At 50.3% G+C, this 20,774-nt stretch overlaps 1 protein-coding gene across 1 annotated transcript in view; it reads left to right on the top strand.

The window, feature by feature from the left end:
• The first annotated feature begins 4,392 nt into the window (after positions 1 to 4,392).
• The window catches only part of LOC144769828 (olfactory receptor 1G1-like), a 70,576-nt gene continuing 54,194 nt past the window's right edge, over positions 4,393 to 20,774 (top strand). The window contains exon 1 of the mRNA XM_078654014.1: positions 4,393 to 4,482. Coding sequence (XP_078510140.1) covers positions 4,393 to 4,482 — 90 coding nt within the window. The remainder of the gene's footprint in view (positions 4,483 to 20,774) is intronic.

Below are 20,774 nucleotides of genomic sequence, written 5' to 3'. Positions count from 1 at the left end.
TTATCCTAACAAACGAAGTCCCCTTCTATACTTCTGATATGTAAATTGCCTGAGCCAAGCTAAATTTGTCACCACGGGTGGCACCAAAATGGTTGCCCTCACCTCAATGCTTTCCTATATAGTTGCATGCAAATAAGTCATTGTGGTTGTCTTTAGGAATATGTATTTTGTTTTTCAAACATACCACATCCCCCTACAAGCCCCATATGCATTTAGGCTGAGCCATGCCACGGTTCCACTTGTGCCCACTGTGCCACTATCAAGCCAATGCTTTCCTATGGAGTTATAAACAAATAAGTAACCATCCTTTCTCCCATGAGGATCAACTTGGCTCATCAATCTTCATATTGATCCTAATAAAGGAAGGCCCCCTCTATACTTCTGATATGTAAATTGCCTGAGCCAAGCTAAATTTTTTCACCACAGGTGTCACCAAACTGGTAGCCCTCACCTCAATGCATTCCTATATAGTTGCATGCAAATAAGTAAATGTGGATCTCTTATAGGAAAAACAAATTGGCTCACAAATATGTATTTTGTTTTTCAAACATACCACATCCCCTAACAAGCTCCATAAGAATTTAGCCTGAGCCATGCCGCGGTTTCACTTGTGCCCACTGTGCCACTATCGAGCCAATGCTTTCCTATGGAGTTATAAACGAATAGGTAGCCATTCTTTCTCCCATGAGGATCAACTTGGCTCACTAATTTTCATATTGATCCTAATAAAGGAATTCCCCCTCTATACTTCTGATATGTAAATTGCGTGAGCCAAGCTAAATTTGTCACCACAGGTGGCACCAAACTGGTTGCCCTCACCTCAATGCATCCCTATATAGTTGCATGCAATTAAGTAATTGTGGTTGTCTTAAAGGAAAAACACATTGGCTCACAAATATGTATTTTGTTTTTCAAACATACCACATCCCCCTACAAGCTCCATATGTATTTAGCATGAGCCACGCCATGGTTCCACTTGTGCCCACTGTGCCACTTTCAAGCCAATGCTTTCATATGCAGTTATAAACGAATAAGTAACCATCCTTTCTCGCATGAAGATCAACTTGGCTCACTAATTTTCATATTGATCCTAATAAAGGATGGTCCCCTCTATACATCTGATATGTAAATTGCCTGAGCCAAGCTAAATTTGTCACCACAGGGGGCACCAAACTGGTTGCCCTCACCTCAATGCATCCCTATATAGTTGCATGCAAATAAGTAATTGCGGTTGTCTTAAAGGAAAAACACATTGGCTCACAAATATGTATTTTGTTTTTCAAACATACCACATCCCCCTACAAACTCCATATGTATTTAGCCTGAGCCACGCCACGGTTCCACTTGTGCCCACTGTGCCACTTTCAAGCCAATGCTTTCCTATGGAGTTATACACGAATAAGTAACCATCCTTTCTCCCATGAAGATCAACTTGGCTCACTAATTTTCATATTGATCCTGACAAAGGAAGGTCCCCTCTATACTTCTGAAATGTAAATTGCGTGAGCCAAGCTAAATTTGTCACCACAGGTGGCACCAAACTGGTTGCCCTCACCTCAAAGCATTCCTATATAGTTGCATGCAAATAAGTAATTGTGGTTGTCTTAAAGGAAAAACACATTGGCTCACAAATATGTATTGTGTTTTTCAAACATACCACATCCCCCTTCAAGCTCCATATGTATTGATCCTCAGCCAAGCAATGGTTCCACTTGTGCCCACTGTGCCAATTTCCAGCCAATGCGTTCCAATGGAGTTATAAACGAATAAGTAACCATCCTTTCTCCCATGATCATCAACTTGGCTCAACCATTTTCATACTAATCCTAATAAAGAGATCAATTCTCTACACTACCTATATCTCAGTACCCTGAGCCGAGCAAAATTTCCACAACAGGCGGCATCAAATGGGTCCCCTCACCTCAATGTATTATGTCTGAATAGGTAATTGCCTTTGCCTGATAGGAAAATCACGTTGCTTACAAATACATATTTTGTTTTTCAAGCACACCACTCCCCCTATACGATCCATAAGGATTAAGCCTTAGCCAAGCAAAGTTTTCACCTCTACCTACTGTACCTCCCTCGAGCCAATACCTATGGAGTTGTAGACTAATAATTAACTATCCTTTCTTCCATCAAGATGAACTCCACTTACACATATTTTTATTGATCATAATAAATGGAGCATCACACATGATTCATGCAAACTTTAACACATTTTTATACAGTTATGTTCAAAATACTAAGTATCAGGTGCGCCGTGGCATTTAAGATGTCCTGTCATCTGTCAATAAGGTACCTGCAAGGCTGAAATAATGGGAAGCCTTTATCCAGAAGTAGCAGGACATAGGCTCAAAACAGAAAATTTTTTGAAAAATAGCTTGTGTGTTTGAAACCTGAGAAGAAACTTCACAATCAGTGCTAATGCTCAAGCTCCATGCTCAAGATGTTTGTATACCGTGAGGCTCAAGTCCTTGGACTGGGTCGTGGCTACACGCTGATGCGTGATGGCGCAAAATAGAGTAGCTCCAGAGCCCTCCCCCTGAAACCACCGATCAGTTCATTAATCCGTACCCCGAGCAGGGGTAAAGCTGCCAGAAGTGTCCCGGACTCTGCCGACCCGAAAATCGGGTCTGCTGAGCCAATGCTGGAAGAGTGGTGCGCTCCGCAAGTTGCGGCTCCCCGGAGCAGAAAGCCAGGACCTGAAATGATGGATGGAGCAGACGAGGGTGCATGAGCGTGAGGTCGGCGCACCACGAAATATCACAGCCTGGGGCCTGGTCCCAAGAGGAAGTGAAGATGTCGGCGTGGGGTCTCCCCCCGGCCATGATATTCCAAGAGGAGTGTTGGGGCCCCGGAGTCCACATCGCGGTGAGTCCGCCAGCCCTAGAAGGGGGTGCCGGGGATGTTTTGCACCTCCCCACAGAACCATGGTGCAGGGCGGATGCCGGAGGATCTTGAGTGCCCCCGGGATTGTGAACTCCAGTACAGTGGTGCTCCAGCCATCCCGGAGCAGCACAATATCCCTACTTCTCCTGAGATTGGTGCGGCCTGCCTGGTGAGGGTATGGCCCAGAGCTCAGAGAGCCCCAAGGATATAGGTGTATCCTATTGACCGGAGTGCAGGCGTGAGAACCCACAAACGTGTACTCTGGGGTGGAAGTGGGGGCCCACCTCCGGGACACCTGCGCTGGACACACACCCATTGGACAATAAATAGAGGTGGCGCGGGTGCGTGGTCCCTGCTGTGATTTGGCAAGAAGTGCTGCGGCGGGGAGATGCCTACTCTGCCCTCCAGCACCTACTGTCCAGGAGTCAGCGCCCTCGCCCCTGCCTACACTCAATAGCAAAGGGGGTCACGGTCTACGCCAGCAGGATCCAGAAAGCAGCAGACGGAGAGGAAAACTCACCCCGGTGGGGCACGATGTCAGACGGGAGAGGCACAAAGACTACACAGCAGAACAAGCTGGACCTATGTACTTGCCCAAAGGCAGCCATTCCCGAGCACCTCTCCCGGGATAGACCTGCGGTGGGGTCAGAGGGGGACATCCCCAACCTACCCTAAAAGACGTCATGGCGGTAATTGCCAGGGTGAAAACATTTATGGAGCAACGGACAGACGCAATCATGGTGGAGATGACGCTCATTAGAGCTGACCTCACCAAAATGAGCGATAAGCTCAAGCAACTGGAGGTGACCTCAACTAGTCTTGTCAACGACGTCTCACAACTCCAATCCGAAATCCAAGACCTGACAGCCTTTAAAAAATTTGCCAAGGACAAGTTGGACGACTATGAGGGGCACTCCAGATGAAATAATGTACGAATAATTGGGATGATGGAGAAGGTGGAGGGACAGGCACCAGATCTGTTAGTTGAGGATCTCATACTAAACCATCTACGCCCTAAGGACCTGTTGCAATTCTTTGTGGTTGAGCGGACCCACAGAGTCCCCGGGGGGCATCCAAACCCGTGGCCCCTCCCCGTCCTATATTGGCTAGACTGCTTAACGTTTGTGACTGGGACATGATCTTAAAGAGTGCTAGGGTGGCGCCACCACTCAAATATGAACATGCAGTCATCTCTGTCTTCCGGGACTTTACTCAAGCCGTACAAAAACAAAGGCGATCCTTTCTTGATGTTAGGGATAAAGGATTGAAGTATGCAATGCTCTTCACAGCACGGCTACGGATTGAGGCAGATGGAAAAGCCTGTTTTTTTGATCTCCCGAAGGCAGTGGCGGATTAGCTGGAGGGATGGAGAGACGCAACGGAATACAATGCCCGCTGATACTTGATCAATATGGAACTCTGACTACGAGACATACCCTGGCTTGGTGAGCTCTGATGCCCGTTTTGCCCTTTGCCCAGTGCTGAGATGAGAAGGAAAAGATGGTGGCGGTGGACGTCCTGGAGAACTCTGACTGGTTGAGTCGTATCACGTTTCCTGTTTTGAAAGACACTGGTGACTGCCCCACTCGGGTAATAAACCTTGTTTGTTTGGGAGAATGGTGGTGGGGCGGAGGGATGGAGCGCCTTTCCCCACATTTAGCTACTCGTAGTTCTTAAGTTGGGCGACAGGCACTCTGCAAAGTTGATTTCCTGTGTAGTTTTAGGCCCAGAGTGCAGGGGAGCAAGGAGGGGTGGACGGGTTTGGGGGGGGTGTTCACTTGTTATAGTTCAATTGGCAGCTACGGTTATAATGATGATTGAAGGTAGGCTTACAACTGAAAAATCGCCATGGGCACACACTGGGATAAGAGTTTTACTCTACTGAGCTGGAACGTAAATGGGTTTGGAGACAAGGTGAAACACACTTCAGTCCTACAATACCCCAAACCCCACTCCCCTGATGAGGTTTTCCTCCAGGAGTTGCACCTGGTCGATGACACTTGTAAAGCACTAAACAGATGGGGGTATAGGACAGTAGCCCATTCCAGTTTTACTTCTGGGTCCAGGGTAGTGGGCATTATGATAAAAAACTCCTTCCCCTTTTCCATGCAGTCTACGTGCTCCGATGAGTACATCACTATCACTGGGCAGTGGGAGGGCAACACACTAACCTTAATGTCGGTGTATGTCCCACCCGGGTTACAGAGCCAAACGTTCACTGATCTGGGTACCCAACTGCTCTTGCTTTCTGAAGTTCTTTTACGGGTGGGAGGAGATTTCCATGCGGTGGCCTCTGGCTCCCTGGATCGTCACCCCCCGCAACATAGGCCCCTCGTGTCGCTGGCTTCCTGGAGGCCCTCTGCCTCTCGCATGTATGGAAGCCGTTTCATCCTAAAAGCATCCAGCATACCTTTTTCTCAGGGGCGCATAATAGCTTTTCCCTAATTTACTACCTCCTTACTCGAGCTTTTCAACACACCCACATGCAGGAGATAGGGCACTTGGCATGGGGTGTCTCCGATCACTCCCCGGTATGGGCCCGGTTGGTCCTGGGAGACATGTGGGTGGGAACGGTCGCGCCCATCAGCCCTTGGTTCCTGCGCAACCCTGTGGTTTGCAAAGATCTCTTGCTGGCCATTGACCACTACTTTAAGGAAAATCAGGGGCTGATTGAATCCCCCCAAATATTGTGGGAAGCGTTCAAATTTGTAATCAAGGGGAGGCTCTCTCACTTATTGTAGGAGTCAAGAAAGAAAACCAAGAAGATCTTGAAACTTTGGAGGATGAGATCCTCTGGCTGGAGGGGAGTCTCGTTGAGGAAGTGAGTCTGGAAAAACGACACCTTTGGAAATTAAAGAGAGATGAATATAAAGGTATAGCCACTGACAGGGCTAGAACTTGGGGGAGGGAGAGAGACGGTAGAGTGTATGAATGGGGAGACAAAGCCGGGTAGCTACTGGCCTGGCTGGACAGGAAAGAAAGGGCCAACAGGCTTGTCCCAGAGTTGACGGACGATGCAGTCGGAACAATCACAGACCCCCCTAAAAATTGTTAGTGAGTTTGCAGCGCATTACAGCGCAATATATTAATCAAACTTGTCTTTCCTCGAGGAGGACTCCATGGATCTCCTTCAAGATATCTGCATATCTGCCCTCTCTGAAGAGGATAAGAGTTTTCTAGAAAGCTTTTCTAGAAAGCGACATCACCAATGATGAAATAGCCCGGGAAAACAGGAACCTCCGGTCGGGGATGGGGCTAGGCCCCAATGGACTGCCGATCAAACTTTATACTACGTCTAGATAAAATAGGCCTGTATCTACAAGCCATGTTTGAAGAGAGTAGGAGGGTGAGGTCACTCCGGCAGGACCAGCGTCTTGCGTCACTGGTCGTGATACATAAAGAGGGTAAACCTAGAAATACATTTGCCTCCTACAGACCCATCTCCCGTGTTTAATGCAGAACCTAAAATCCTTGCTAAACTCTTGGCCACTCGTTTGACTTGGGTGATAAGTACTCTGGTGCACCCTGATAAATCGGGCTTTATGCCCCACCGAAACATGGACCTAAATCTGCAGAGGGTGTTGGGGAGGGTTGACACCATTAAAGAGGCAGCCGTGATTGTGTCCTTTGATGCCTCTATGGCTGTTCTCACCAAAATGGGGTTTGGGCCCGTCTTCACAGCATGGGTTAGACTCCCTGACTCGGAGCCATTGGCGCAGGTAGTGGTCAACAATAAATGATTGGACTCATTCAAACTGAGTTGTGGTACCCGTCAGGGGTGTCTGCTGTCGCCACTGCTATTTGCCCTCTCCCTGGAGCCACTGGCGTCCTGGATCCGTAGGGAACCAGTGCTACGGGGCTATGGTGGTCGGCAGATTGGGAGAACCGCATCTCGCTCTATGCAGATGATCTACTCCTCTACCTAGCCTCCCCCAAAATGTCTCTAAGTTGTGTACTAGACATTTTCACGACTTTTGGTAAATACTCTGGCGATTTGATTGATTGGATCAAGTCTCTCATATATATCCTAGGCGGCGATTCTCCTGCTCTACCCAGGGACTGTCCAATGCAAACAGGTAGGTATGGCTTTCGCTACATTGGGATCTTTGTCATCGCAGACTCTAAGCTCCGTTATGAGAGAAACCTGCTCCCACCCTTGCTAAGGCAAGATATCGCTGGTTGGAAGGCACTCCCACTCTCATTGCTGGGCAGAGCAGCTCTATTCAAAATGATGTCCCTGCCCCGTTTTCTATATGCCCTGCAAAATTACCCCGATCTCGTCCCTGTAAGATACTTTAGGGAAATTGAAGGCTTGCAGAGGGAGTTGCTCTGGGATGGGAATTTCGTTAACTTATAAAAAATTGATTAATAATACCCCGAACACCCTTGAACGACTACGTGAGTGTTGGGAAAGAGATGGCCTTGAGCTTGACGACGAGGAATGGCGAGAGGCGGTGGCCTCTCCCCGAGAGGTGGCGATTTCCGCTCGGCTACAACTGGTCCAACTTAAAATATTGCATAGAATGTAGCTGGTTCATATAAGGAGGGGGAGATTGTAGAAGACACTGTGGTCAGGTGGGCACTTTCCTAGCCATACTTTGGGAGTGTGAACAGATCCAGGAGTACTGGCGGGGGTTACACGAGGTCATGCGGGAAGTACTGCACAAAGACATAGTCCCGGAGGTTAAAAGGTGTCTCTTTAATGTTTGGGAACCCACTGATTTAACTGGTATGGAGAGGCTCTGTGCTACTCTGGGTGCAATGGTAGCCAACCGTGATATAGCACAAATGCGGGGGCGGGAACATCACCGACTCTGGACACCTGGAAAAAGAACTCCGATTGGTGTATGTTCGGGAAGAAAACGGTCTACGTGGCAGGGGATGTCCTAAGAAGTGGTCCTCTGTATGGTGTAAGCGGAATGCCTACCGGGGAGATATATGTGTGGCCCCTATGGTACCTGTTGGACTTGGCCCGCAGGGCTGGTTCACCCCTGAACTTTTTGCCTTATGTGTGACCCTGTGTCAGTGATTTTGGGTCTCTGCGCACTTTTCCCCTGGGTCCCAGAGTGAAAGTGCGTGCGTGTAGTATGGCTGGCCTGCCCTCCCATAGGAATGCATGGGGAATGTGTGTGCCCTGGTAGTTCCTGATGTGTGGGGAGTGCAGGCTCGAGTTTAGTATGTATGAACTCGTGAGAGTGAATGCTGCGCAATGGTATGTGCGGCTTGTATGTGTCTAGAAGGGAAGTGTTACTTCTGGACATTGAGATATGTGTGCATGTGCTGTGAGGGTGCTGGAGCGTGATTGGCTGGAGCTGGCTGGCATGCCAGGCTCCAGGAAGTCTGGATGGGTCTGCCCGGTGGTGAGTGGGAGATTAGCATGAGTGATGTGTGGGAGGAGTGTACCTGTGTCCTGGATGGGCTGGGTTTTCCCCACACAATGCTGGCTCCGCCCCCCTGTGGTGTGTCTAATGACCCAAGCCCTGCCAGTGAATAGAGAGGGTGGTTGAGGTAAACAGAGTACTCAAGAACCAGCTGCGACTGGTTCCGCCCCCACTCTACACCCTTGAACAAAGGAATGCACTGTATAAAAATGGGGCTGTGTCCCCACTGAAGTTGTTCTGCTTTTGGATCCTGCCAGAGGGGGCTGTTGCTGCTGCTGGGGCCAGGAGGACCGCCACTTGGACTGTCTCCCTGCCTGGAGACCCAGTGTGCTGGCGCTGGCCCAGCCTTGCCCCCCTGCCTGCCTCCAGCCCCTGCTGGAGCCCTGTCCTGTCCTCCAGTGCTGGGGAGCACTGAGGACTTCGTTGCCTGCAGCCTGAGAGCGCTGCTCTCTGCCCTTCAGCGCTAGGAGCGCTGAGATCGCCTGCCTAGCGCTTGAAAACGCTGGATTTTGCCCGAGCGCCGTGAGCGCTGTATTTTGCCCGCCCTGTGTGGTGGTTTGACGGCGCGGGTGCCACCCCGCTCATTGCCGTATTGTTTTGCCCGGTTTTGAGTGATCTACGAGGGAGCCCACTCCTCGGATCATCTGGGAGCCCGCCTGCCTGCCTAAAGCGAGCCGCCGCGCTGCCCGCGGCGACCCGGAAGTGAAGGGATTGCCGGCCAATCACAGCGCGGCCCAGGAAAGGCCGACCGGAAGTCCCGCCTCCCCCGCCGAGCCGCGAGAGAGCCTGCCGAGGCTCCCCGAGAGGAAAGGAGAGCCCCGGGACCAGCGGGAGAGACCCGCCGCCGCTGGAAAGCCCAGCGCTAGACCGGTGAGTGCCTGCCTGCAGAGGAGGGGGGGGAGCGTCGGGACACATTGCCGGTGTCCGCCCCGCCCCCTCTCTGTAGCACGACCTCGCGCCTGGGTGTTTGGAGCCTGAGGGCTCAGGGGGCATTTCCTTATTTCACGAGCCCTGAGAGGCTCTGAGCGCCCCACGTTCACGTCGAGTCCCCAGAGGGGGGACTCCCAAAGAGAAGCGCCCGTGTGTTTTGAGCCTGAGGGCTCAGGGAGCATCTCCACGTTTTGGAGCCACGAGGTGCCCCGGGGGCACCAGTTGATTTAGAGCCCAGCGTGGCTCTTGGCAAACATCATTGCTTTGGGTCCCCAGAGCGAGGGACCCCCCAGCCCAGCGAGGCTGCACCTGTTCATTGCTGGAGCCCTGAGAGGCTCAGCAGCCCCCCCCTTTTCTGGTGAGAGAGCCTAAGAGAGGCTCACCAGTGCCACAGTGGTGGTTCTTTGAGCCCAGAGAGGCTCCAACGTTGCCCTAACTTTCCCTGAACCAGTTGCCCAGCACTTTGTGGGCAACTGCCACGTTTAGGACCCTGACACTTTGGACACAGGGCGTCCTAGCCCCAACAAGGCCAGAGGGCCTAGGGACAGTCACAGGTGGTGACTTACGTGAGTTTGGCGCAATTGTACTTTCTATACACCTCTGAATGGGTAGTTTATTCATCATGTGTTCTCTTGTGCTGCACCTCTGAATGTGTTTTTATGCGTCATGTGCTTTGCTTTTACACCGCTGAATGTAGGTTCTGCATCATGTGTTTCCTTCCCCTGCACCTCTGAATGTGTTTTTATGCGTCATGTGCCTTTACACCTCTGAATGAATGTTATGCATTGCATCATGTGTTTTCCTCTTACACCCCTACAGGTATTATAATACATAGGTGGTTGTTTTCTCCCTAGTACAGGTGGTGCTAGTGAGGTCCTGTTACCAGTGATTACTGGTTGTGTGCTCTATTTTCATATTGTGTGCTACAGTGATTTTTCTTTCTACAAGTGCTAAGTTCTAAAAGTGCTGATACCCCTGACAGTGGTCCAGGTGGCCCTGTCCTGTACAATATCCCTTGTAAATTCCGCCCGTGCCTGTTGGCACAGTGTAACAAGATGTGTGTTTTATCTGATGTATATTTATTATAATACAAAGGCTATTTTTACATAACCTTGTGTGGAGATTCCTTTGTGGTGGGCCTTTGGTTGTTGTTGCTGGGGTGCGTGCGCAAATACTTAACCTACATCGCCTCCAAGTTTAGCCTTGCTGCTCGCGCCACGTTACCTAGAGGGTGAGTAGGGGTTATCTTGGCGTGTAACTCCCTTGCCCTGACTTGGGAGTGGTGGTCTCTGACTGACTTTGGCGAAAGCCCTGGCCAGCCAGGGATCCCATTTCCAACATTGGCGGCAAGCGGTGGGATAAGGATTTGTGTTTGCCTTGTACCTTAGTAGCGGCTGGCCGCACTTCAAAGCTCTACATTTTTAGATGACCACATTTTGGGGATTATTGTTTTTTGTGAAATTCCATTGTTTCTTCTCCTGAAGAGTGTCATTTATAATTGTGTTCAGTGCATTTGTCCCCCGCCCTGCTTCCAGAGTTTGGTACCTGTGTCGCTTTTGGTCAGGTTGAGAAGTCAGGGGTGGTAGAAACTGCCTTACCGATCCGAGGGGAGGGTGTGTGTGGATGAATGGTGTGTTTCCTGGGCGCATGAGTGAGTTCTTTTTTAAGGAGAGTGTGGAAGTTTTGGAATTGTGTACTCCTACTTCAGATTGCTAGATCCCTTGTGTTGCACGTGTCTGTGAGCATCCTGTCAAGATGGAATCGCCTTTTAACCTTTGTGGCCTGTTTAAGTACAGTGTGCATGAGTTGGTACGGTTATGTAAGGAGAGAGACATCCCAGTGAGTGAGTCAGACACCCAGTCCAAGCTTAGGGATAACATGATCCTGTGGCAGAAGAGTGACTGGGAGCGTGAGCACAGAGAGAGAGAGAGGGCCCGGGCCGCACACCAGGAGGGTGGTGGGCCTGAGGGGAGCCCTGAAGAGTCTGATGTGGAGAGTGAGTTTGACAGTGGGTGGGCGCCAGCAGAGAGCGAGTACCCCCTAGATAGGGAGTCCCTTGCTGGGTCCAGTGTCAGATGTAGCACCCCATCCCTTTCCCTGTCCCCAGAGGTGTGGTTGGATAGGAGAGAAGAGAGGGAGCACCAGCTGGCCATGGAGAAGCTCCGGTTAGAGCATGCCAGAGAGATGGCGCAGTTGGGTGTGAATGAGCGGATTGCAGAGGCTGAGAGGGCCTTTGCCAGAGAGAGAGTAGCTCGGGAGGGTAGATTATCCCCTGACCGCAGTCATAATGTTCTGGATCCCCCAGGGAGGGTTGAGTCCAGTGGTGGCAGCTATTTAGATTCCAGTGTAGGAAGTCCCAGTCCACGTCCCCCACATAGGATACCTTGTTCCCAAGATGAGGAGTACAGGTTGAAATTCAGGGGCAGTAGGAAACTGCCTCACCAGTCTTGGGCGGATTTTTCAGATGTATGTGATGAGGCACTGGCTGAGTGGCTGATGAGTATCAAGGAAGAGAACTATGATGAACTATTCAGGCTGATTGTCAGAGAGCAGATGCTCAGTAGTTGTTGTCCTGAGTTGCGCCAACACCTGTTGGCAGGTGAATTTTCTGATCTAAGACTATTTACAGAAGAAGCAGACCGCTGGGAAAGGGCCAGAGGTTCTGTAGAGTCATTGGTGAGTGACTCCGAAAGTAGTGGGTCAGGGATCTTCCAGCCCAGCGTGGTGGAAGAGGCTCAGTGTAGCCCAGCTAGGTCCCAGTATAGTGAGAAGGGTGTAGGGGCTGACTGCCTGGCTCAGTGGAGCAGGAGTCAGTGGGTGGCTGAGAGCCCCCAGAGGCCCGAAGCCCTGTCTCAGAGCCTGGGTGGTTTCTTGAGGGAACACCAGGTTGGGGACCTAGGCTGTCCTGTTAGCCCATTTGAGGAGGATCTCCTAGTGAGTAGAGGACCTGGAGCGTCTGTAACCAGCGCTCCTGTGGTTCTAGAGGCTGGCAGTACCGCTCCGGTAGGGAGGGTACAGGAGTCCAGCGTGAGGAGTGATTGGGGGATGAGTTTCCCAGTGGATGCACCAGTGGACCAGAGACTAGCCAGTTGGGCTAGATCTTCTTGGAGGGACCCGGGTGGCACCACTTCTGGTCTGGGGGATCGTCCCGCACTGTCAGGTGGACAGAGGGCGGGAGATCTGCGCCAGACGGACAGTCACACAACAGATGTGTCAGTTGTTAACCTCAGGGGGATTGCGTGTGAATCCCCAGAAGTCCTGGAGTGCCAGGCAATTGTTCCACCAAAGGTTTTAGACCGGAGGTTGGATGGCCAGGTTCAGGATCAGCCTGACCTGAAGGGTAGGACGACTGTAACCAGTGTCCTGACCGGTTCTTCTTCCAGAGGAACTTCTCCAGGTGGGAGAGGGCAGACCTCTGGAAGGGGGTGCAGAGGGTGGGAGAGCCCACCTCTGACCCCGGTGCAACCTGAGTGGATAAGTCCTGGGTTGGAATGGCGTTCTAGGGGTACCCCTCGCAGAGGGAGGAGGAACCCTAGAAGAAGAGGTAAGGGGAGGAGAGCCTTCCCTGAGACTCCTGGTCCGCCTGAGGTTGTAGGCCTTAGGCTGGAGAACCAGTGGCAGTCTAGTCCTGTCTTGCGGACAGGAAGAGTGGAGAATGGCTCCTGTGTGCCAGGGGTTACTACCCCCCGCTCTGCGAATTGGCATGGACCAGTGGCACCTGGGTGGCCCAGGGCCTGGTCCTGGCCGCGGACAACTTGGGAGTACCAGTGGGGTAGCCCAGTTGGTCCAGACAGTGGGTTTAGAGGGAATCCCATGGGTTCACCGTGGCGTGGAACAGGAGGGTGTCCCTGCAGTTGTGGGCCCGCGTCCGTGTTCTATCGCCCCAAGCAGGGAAGTCCATCACGGTGGTGAGTGTTCTACCCTGCGTTTTGGCTGGAAGGGGGTTATGTTGGACTTGGCCCGCAGGGCTGGTTCACCCCTGAACTTTTTGCCTTATGTGTGACCCTGTGTCAGTGATTTTGGGTCTCTGCGCACTTTTCCCCTGGGTCCCAGAGTGAAAGTGCGTGCGTGTAGTATGGCTGGCCTGCCCTCCCATAGGAATGCATGGGGAATGTGTGTGCCCTGGTAGTTCCTGATGTGTGGGGAGTGCAGGCTCGAGTTTAGTATGTATGAACTCGTGAGAGTGAATGCTGCGCAATGGTATGTGCGGCTTGTATGTGTCTAGAAGAGAAGTGTTACTTCTGGACATTGAGATATGTGTGCATGTGCTGTGAGGGTGCTGGAGCGTGATTGGCTGGAGCTGGCTGGCATGCCAGGCTCCAGGAAGTCTGGATGGGTCTGCCCGGTGGTGAGTGGGAGATTAGCATGAGTGATGTGTGGGAGGAGTGTACCTGTGTCCTGGATGGGCTGGGTTTTCCCCACACAATGCTGGCTCCGCCCCCCTGTGGTGTGTCTAATGACCCAAGCCCTGCCAGTGAATAGAGAGGGTGGTTGAGGTAAACAGAGTACTCAAGAACCAGCTGCGACTGGTTCCGCCCCCACTCTACACCCTTGAACAAAGGAATGCACTGTATAAAAATGGGGCTGTGTCCCCACTGAAGTTGTTCTGCTTTTGGATCCTGCCAGAGGGGGCTGTTGCTGCTGCTGGGGCCAGGAGGACCGCCACTTGGACTGTCTCCCTGCCTGGAGACCCAGTGTGCTGGCGCTGGCCCAGCCTTGCCCCCCTGCCTGCCTCCAGCCCCTGCTGGAGCCCTGTCCTGTCCTCCAGTGCTGGGGAGCACTGAGGACTTCGTTGCCTGCAGCCTGAGAGCGCTGCTCTCTGCCCTTCAGCGCTAGGAGCGCTGAGATCGCCTGCCTAGCGCTTGAAAACGCTGGATTTTGCCCGAGCGCCGTGAGCGCTGTATTTTGCCCGCCCTGTGTGGTGGTTTGACGGCGCGGGTGCCACCCCGCTCATTGCCGTATTGTTTTGCCCGGTTTTGAGTGATCTACGAGGGAGCCCACTCCTCGGATCATCTGGGAGCCCGCCTGCCTGCCTAAAGCGAGCCGCCGCGCTGCCCGCGGCGACCCGGAAGTGAAGGGATTGCCGGCCAATCACAGCGCGGCCCAGGAAAGGCCGACCGGAAGTCCCGCCTCCCCCGCCGAGCCGCGAGAGAGCCTGCCGAGGCTCCCCGAGAGGAAAGGAGAGCCCCGGGACCAGCGGGAGAGACCCGCCGCCGCTGGAAAGCCCAGCGCTAGACCGGTGAGTGCCTGCCTGCAGAGGAGGGGGGGGAGCGTCGGGACACATTGCCGGTGTCCGCCCCGCCCCCTCTCTGTAGCACGACCTCGCGCCTGGGTGTTTGGAGCCTGAGGGCTCAGGGGGCATTTCCTTATTTCACGAGCCCTGAGAGGCTCTGAGCGCCCCACGTTCACGTCGAGTCCCCAGAGGGGGGACTCCCAAAGAGAAGCGCCCGTGTGTTTTGAGCCTGAGGGCTCAGGGAGCATCTCCACGTTTTGGAGCCACGAGGTGCCCCGGGGGCACCAGTTGATTTAGAGCCCAGCGTGGCTCTTGGCAAACATCATTGCTTTGGGTCCCCAGAGCGAGGGACCCCCCAGCCCAGCGAGGCTGCACCTGTTCATTGCTGGAGCCCTGAGAGGCTCAGCAGCCCCCCCCTTTTCTGGTGAGAGAGCCTAAGAGAGGCTCACCAGTGCCACAGTGGTGGTTCTTTGAGCCCAGAGAGGCTCCAACGTTGCCCTAACTTTCCCTGAACCAGTTGCCCAGCACTTTGTGGGCAACTGCCACGTTTAGGACCCTGACACTTTGGACACAGGGCGTCCTAGCCCCAACAAGGCCAGAGGGCCTAGGGACAGTCACAGGTGGTGACTTACGTGAGTTTGGCGCAATTGTACTTTCTATACACCTCTGAATGGGTAGTTTATTCATCATGTGTTCTCTTGTGCTGCACCTCTGAATGTGTTTTTATGCGTCATGTGCTTTGCTTTTACACCGCTGAATGTAGGTTCTGCATCATGTGTTTCCTTCCCCTGCACCTCTGAATGTGTTTTTATGCGTCATGTGCCTTTACACCTCTGAATGAATGTTATGCATTGCATCATGTGTTTTCCTCTTACACCCCTACAGGTATTATAATACATAGGTGGTTGTTTTCTCCCTAGTACAGGTGGTGCTAGTGAGGTCCTGTTACCAGTGATTACTGGTTGTGTGCTCTATTTTCATATTGTGTGCTACAGTGATTTTTCTTTCTACAAGTGCTAAGTTCTAAAAGTGCTGATACCCCTGACAGTGGTCCAGGTGGCCCTGTCCTGTACAATATCCCTTGTAAATTCCGCCCGTGCCTGTTGGCACAGTGTAACAAGATGTGTGTTTTATCTGATGTATATTTATTATAATACAAAGGCTATTTTTACATAACCTTGTGTGGAGATTCCTTTGTGGTGGGCCTTTGGTTGTTGTTGCTGGGGTGCGTGCGCAAATACTTAACCTACATCGCCTCCAAGTTTAGCCTTGCTGCTCGCGCCACGTTACCTAGAGGGTGAGTAGGGGTTATCTTGGCGTGTAACTCCCTTGCCCTGACTTGGGAGTGGTGGTCTCTGACTGACTTTGGCGAAAGCCCTGGCCAGCCAGGGATCCCATTTCCAACAGTACCCTTGGAGGATGAACCTCTGTCTCCTTGAAGCCCATTTGGGCGCTCGATATGTGTCCCAGCTATCTATGATGTCTGAATGTACTCGCCATATAAATCGATACCATGTCAGTGCAAGCTGCTTTGCCGAATGTCAATGTTTTTGTTTAATAAAAAGATATCTAAACAAAAAAAGCCTTGGATTCGTACTAGGCAATAGGATGTTGATTGGAAAATGTTTCTCTCTGGTTTGCTAGATCCCTGAAATGAATACCCTCCATGAGAGTTTGTGTAGAGTGCATATGAAAAGTATACTTCTGTTGCAGACTCACACGCAATTAAGATGCAGCAACTGCTTCTCGACTAACACCTTCCCTGTCTCAGAGACAACACCAATAAAATACAGGGGCATAGTAGCAAGAACCTTGTTAAAATTATCGCAGTTTTAGCTGCAGGAAACTGCCGCTAAAACGGCAATAATGGGCTTGCTAATATGCATATAGAATTCCAATAGAAGCCCAGGTTAGATGTGCAGTACATCCAACCTGGGCTTCTATTGGAATTCTATAACGCATATTAGCAAGCCCATTATCGCCGTTTTAGCGGCAGTTTCCTGCTGCTAATATGGCGCTAATTTTAACGAGGTTTTTGCTAATATGCCCCACAGTCCAATATGTATTCCGACAGATACTGCCAGGTATTTGTATACAAATAGTCTCAGCCCCTTTATCACACTCGCCTTCTACATTGCCTCAAAGTAAAATATGGACCACAGCAACTTCATTAAAATGTATTTCAAATCTAAGGATTTACTTTCCCAGGTTGTATAGATATTGATTATAAGTATGTTCTTGTTGATGTTAATTATGCTTGTTGATGTTGCATTCGGAGGAATTATTAGAAATTTGTAGATACTGTCCAAATGACCAATGGACAAAATAATACTTGTAATTTGTGATTTGATGTGTCTGCTGTCTGTGGAACTGATATGACTAGTTAATATACATGTAAACTGAATCATTTTACAATTTACAAACAGAAATGCCAGAAAACAAATCACTTTTGTATTCAAGTGCTTTATGTGGGGTTTTAGGGTACCGAATGAAGATATGAAAAAAAGTTACTTTACAATCAGTTTGCTACTCCAGAAGTGTTGTTTCTATTTACAAAGTGATGATATTTTAAAGATTTAAACATAAAAAATCCATATCCAAAATATTATAAGTAGTAAAAACAAATAGCTCTAAATGATTGCTGCTACCAACATAATTGTCATCAGAGTTTATATTGTCTTCATACTTTGCAAGTGGTTTCTCCACTTCTATTTTTTCCATGCAGAGTATCTTTGGTGTACATATACCTCCATTCATTTTGTGCATGTTCACTTCAAGCAACTAATTTGCTGATTTAGTATCATGAAACATTCTCATCCCCTGTATAATGAAGAATTATATGTCAAAGTTTAAATATCAGGTGACCACGTTTAATATTTTACTTCAGTGTCTTTTCATTGCGGATGCATTTTTAGGAACTATTTAATGCCAGTCCCTGCCTAGTAAATCCAATCATTAAATTTAAGACCAAATGTAAACAGACCTTATCTCCACTATTGTTAGAAATGGTGGTCTCTAGTTGGCAATAGCAGGCGCCACTGTCCAAATAGGGACCCTTCTTCCTAAGTCAGGGCAAGTGGGCTACCCCCTTTGACAACCCCTGCACAACACAGTGGTAACGTAGCACGAGCAGTTAGGCCTATCTCCGAGGCAGTGTGTAAAGCTTTTATGACCACATACAATAAGGCATCAATGACACCACAAAAGGACAAAACTCAGGTAGGTATAGAAAAATAATATCTTTATCTAACAGTTTAACTCAAAACTCTCAAAGCATTTCAACAACTACAATTCACGTCAACCTGTAGGTACTCAAAAAGACAATAACGTATTCACCAAAGTGTGACACTGGCTGAGTTCAGGGCTGGGCCTACTCGACCCGTCGCGCACCAGATACCTGTCGTTGAATGGGGACACAGCACGCCACTTCTAGAAGAAGCGGAGATGGTGACCGGCGGACTCCCAATGACCCCAAGTCTTGGAGGCCGAGGCCCGCAGCCTGTACCCACAATGATTCGGGCACTCTTGAACAGGCTGGCGCTCAGCGGCAGCACCATGGGGCTGAGGGGGCCCGGGCTGGTGGTGGCGCTGATTCTCGTTGTGCAGCTCCGTGGTGGGCTAACAGCGGCAGCAGCTCTCTCGTAGCTGCGGTGGCCCACAGGACGATAGCAACAATCCTCAACAAGGGAGGACAAGGTGCGGGCGCACAGCGGCAGCGGCTCTCTCTCAGCTGCGGCAGCCCACAGGACAAAGCCCAAGGATGCAAAGTTGCCAAAGGTGCGGTCGCTCAACGGCCACAGCTCTCTCTCAGCTGCGGCGGCCCACAGGACAAAGCCCAAGGATGCAAAGTTTCCAAAGGTGTGGTCGCTCAGCGGCTACAGCTCTCTTAACTGCGGCGGCCCACGGGACAAATCACGATGATGCAAAGTAGCAAAGGGTGCGGGCACTCAGCGGCTACAGATCTCTCTTCGCTGCAGCGGCCCAGGGAACATACCACGATGATGCAAAGTAGCAAAGTGTGTGGGCACTCAGTGGCTACAGCTCTCTTCTTGGCTCCAGCGGCACACAGAACAAATCACGATGATGCCATGTAGCAAAGAGTGCGGGCACTCAGTGGCTACAGCTCTCTCTTGGCTGCAGCGGCCCACGAGACAAAGGATGGTCTTGGCCCGGCTGGCACAACGGTGGACGCTCAGCGGCTACAACTCTCTCTCAGTTGCAGTGGTCCACACAGGTTCAGTGAAGGGCTCGAAGGTGCAGATCTTGGTGGGCTCTCAGCGGCGGCAGCTCTCTATCAGCGGCGGCGGCCCACACGGATCCAGCGGAAGAGTTGAAGGTGCAAACTTAGGTGGGCTCTCACGGCGGCAGCTCTCTCTTAGCTGCAGCTGCCCGCTCGGGTTTAGCAAAAAATTCGAAGGTGCCCAGTTCCCAGTCCTCACAGTAGAACTAGAGGCTCCGTATTACTCGACAGAGGCCTCACCTGCAAGTAGGATTCCTCACACAGGAATTCCGATGGCTGACGGGGTGAAGTATAATGTCCCTGAGACTTCTGCAGGAGGCAATGTCTATTTAGGCCCTCGGGTAGTTTCTTCGGCAAGTTTGGTGAGTTTCAAAGTCCTTTCCTCTGTCCGCTCGGACAGAGTTTCGTCTTGACATCCAGGAGAAACACACGTGGACAAAGTTCCAGCACAGGATTTTATACCTAAAAAGTCTTTATTCTCTAAAGTCGCAAATCACTGACTCCAGTCAGAACCAGTTTGGTGTGGTCGGGGAGCACTTGGCTTGTGAGGCGACATCCTGCCCTTTCAGAATGAGGGGGTCTGCTATCAGACACCCAGTGGGAGGTGGAGCCATCACTCACCTTGCCAGGCACAGCCCTGCTCGGATCAAAGAGTCACCCCTCCCCATGCTCTGAATACCGATATCTCTCTCCAGCCAGGTCTGACCCGGCTGGCCCTGCTGCTCCAAAACCAGATGGCCAATACACATACTCTCAACAACCTACAGCAAAGCTTAGACAAGAAACTACGCATTTTCAGGAAAGGTATTTCAAAACATGTAATATATAAACAGTCCTTACTAAAAGGTGCCCCTCAATGTACCGAGCATAAACATATCAAACTCGAGGTTCCTATCAGGTTCCTAGGGCCAGATAGGATGATAGTAAGTAATCCTTATTCGGCCCATCCTGGCCTATGAGAATGGATCGTTTCGCAGTAGCAACAGTTAAATGGAGCGTAACTCACTATTGACCCAGGCTACACAGATGTAATCATTATGGTTATCCTTATTCATACAGTCATTTATATACAGGGAGCATTCGTGCTGTGGCAGTGAGTAGCAGTGGCACAGCGCCCAGAACATCTAAATCCAGCCAATATAAAAGAGAGGGAGAGTAGAGAGGAAGGGAGACCCACGCCAATGATGCCAGGTCTAACAGGAAAATAGATTACAGGTTCAAAGTGTGTATGTATATGGGCCCAGGTGAGTATGGTGTTTTAGAAATATCCTGAACTGGTAATCTTGCGCCATCAGACCCACGCTGATGATGCCAGGTCTAACAACTATTAAGGAAGGAAATCACAAGATTTGTTGGATGAATTCCTATATTTGGGACTTCTACAATGGAAAAATAGTTTTGCCATTTTTTTAAATTGAGTTTGCTAACAGCTTCAGAACGTGTCTGAACTCCCCTGTTAAACTTATTTACGGATATATGCAGTCATAGGGACAACCTGGCAATATCAATTTTGACATTGATGGTGATCTGCACTAACTAAGATACTGGGTACTTAGTTTGTGATGTAAGTTCGAGACTGCCAAGCATCCTTGACTCTCCAGATAGCTTGGTTGAGCAGTAAATGCATAGCTTAAAAAAGGTGGTATGAAGGTTGACATGAGGTAGAGGATAACACAATGATCGTATCTGCAATAATAATGGAATATCAAGACAAATAGAGGTAAAATGGTGTTTCCTGGATGAAAAGGATATAAATATAATTAAACAACATAATATAATACAATTCAGTTGTAACACTGTACAACTAACTTACACACTGAGGGCCTGATTCACAAAGGTAAACTTACATGGTTGTGTAAGTTTACTCTTTTTTGGTATTCACAAGCAAGAAGTTGATAGGAACATTACGACTGCTGACGCTCCACAATCTGGGCAGAGAACTCCGCACATAAAAAGATAGGACAGTCCTATCTTTTTAGGTGCTAAGTTCTCTGTCCAGAATGCGGAGTCTATTAAATTGCAATTTTGTTAATATCAAAGAAGAGTAAACTACACAAAGGTGTAAGTTTACCTTTATGAATCGGGACCACTGTGATCT

The sequence above is a fragment of the Lissotriton helveticus genome, chromosome 7, assembly GCF_964261635.1.
Source record: "Lissotriton helveticus chromosome 7, aLisHel1.1, whole genome shotgun sequence".
Lineage (NCBI taxonomy): Eukaryota > Metazoa > Chordata > Amphibia > Caudata > Salamandridae > Lissotriton > Lissotriton helveticus.
This window is presented reverse-complemented; position numbering and strand designations above follow the sequence as displayed.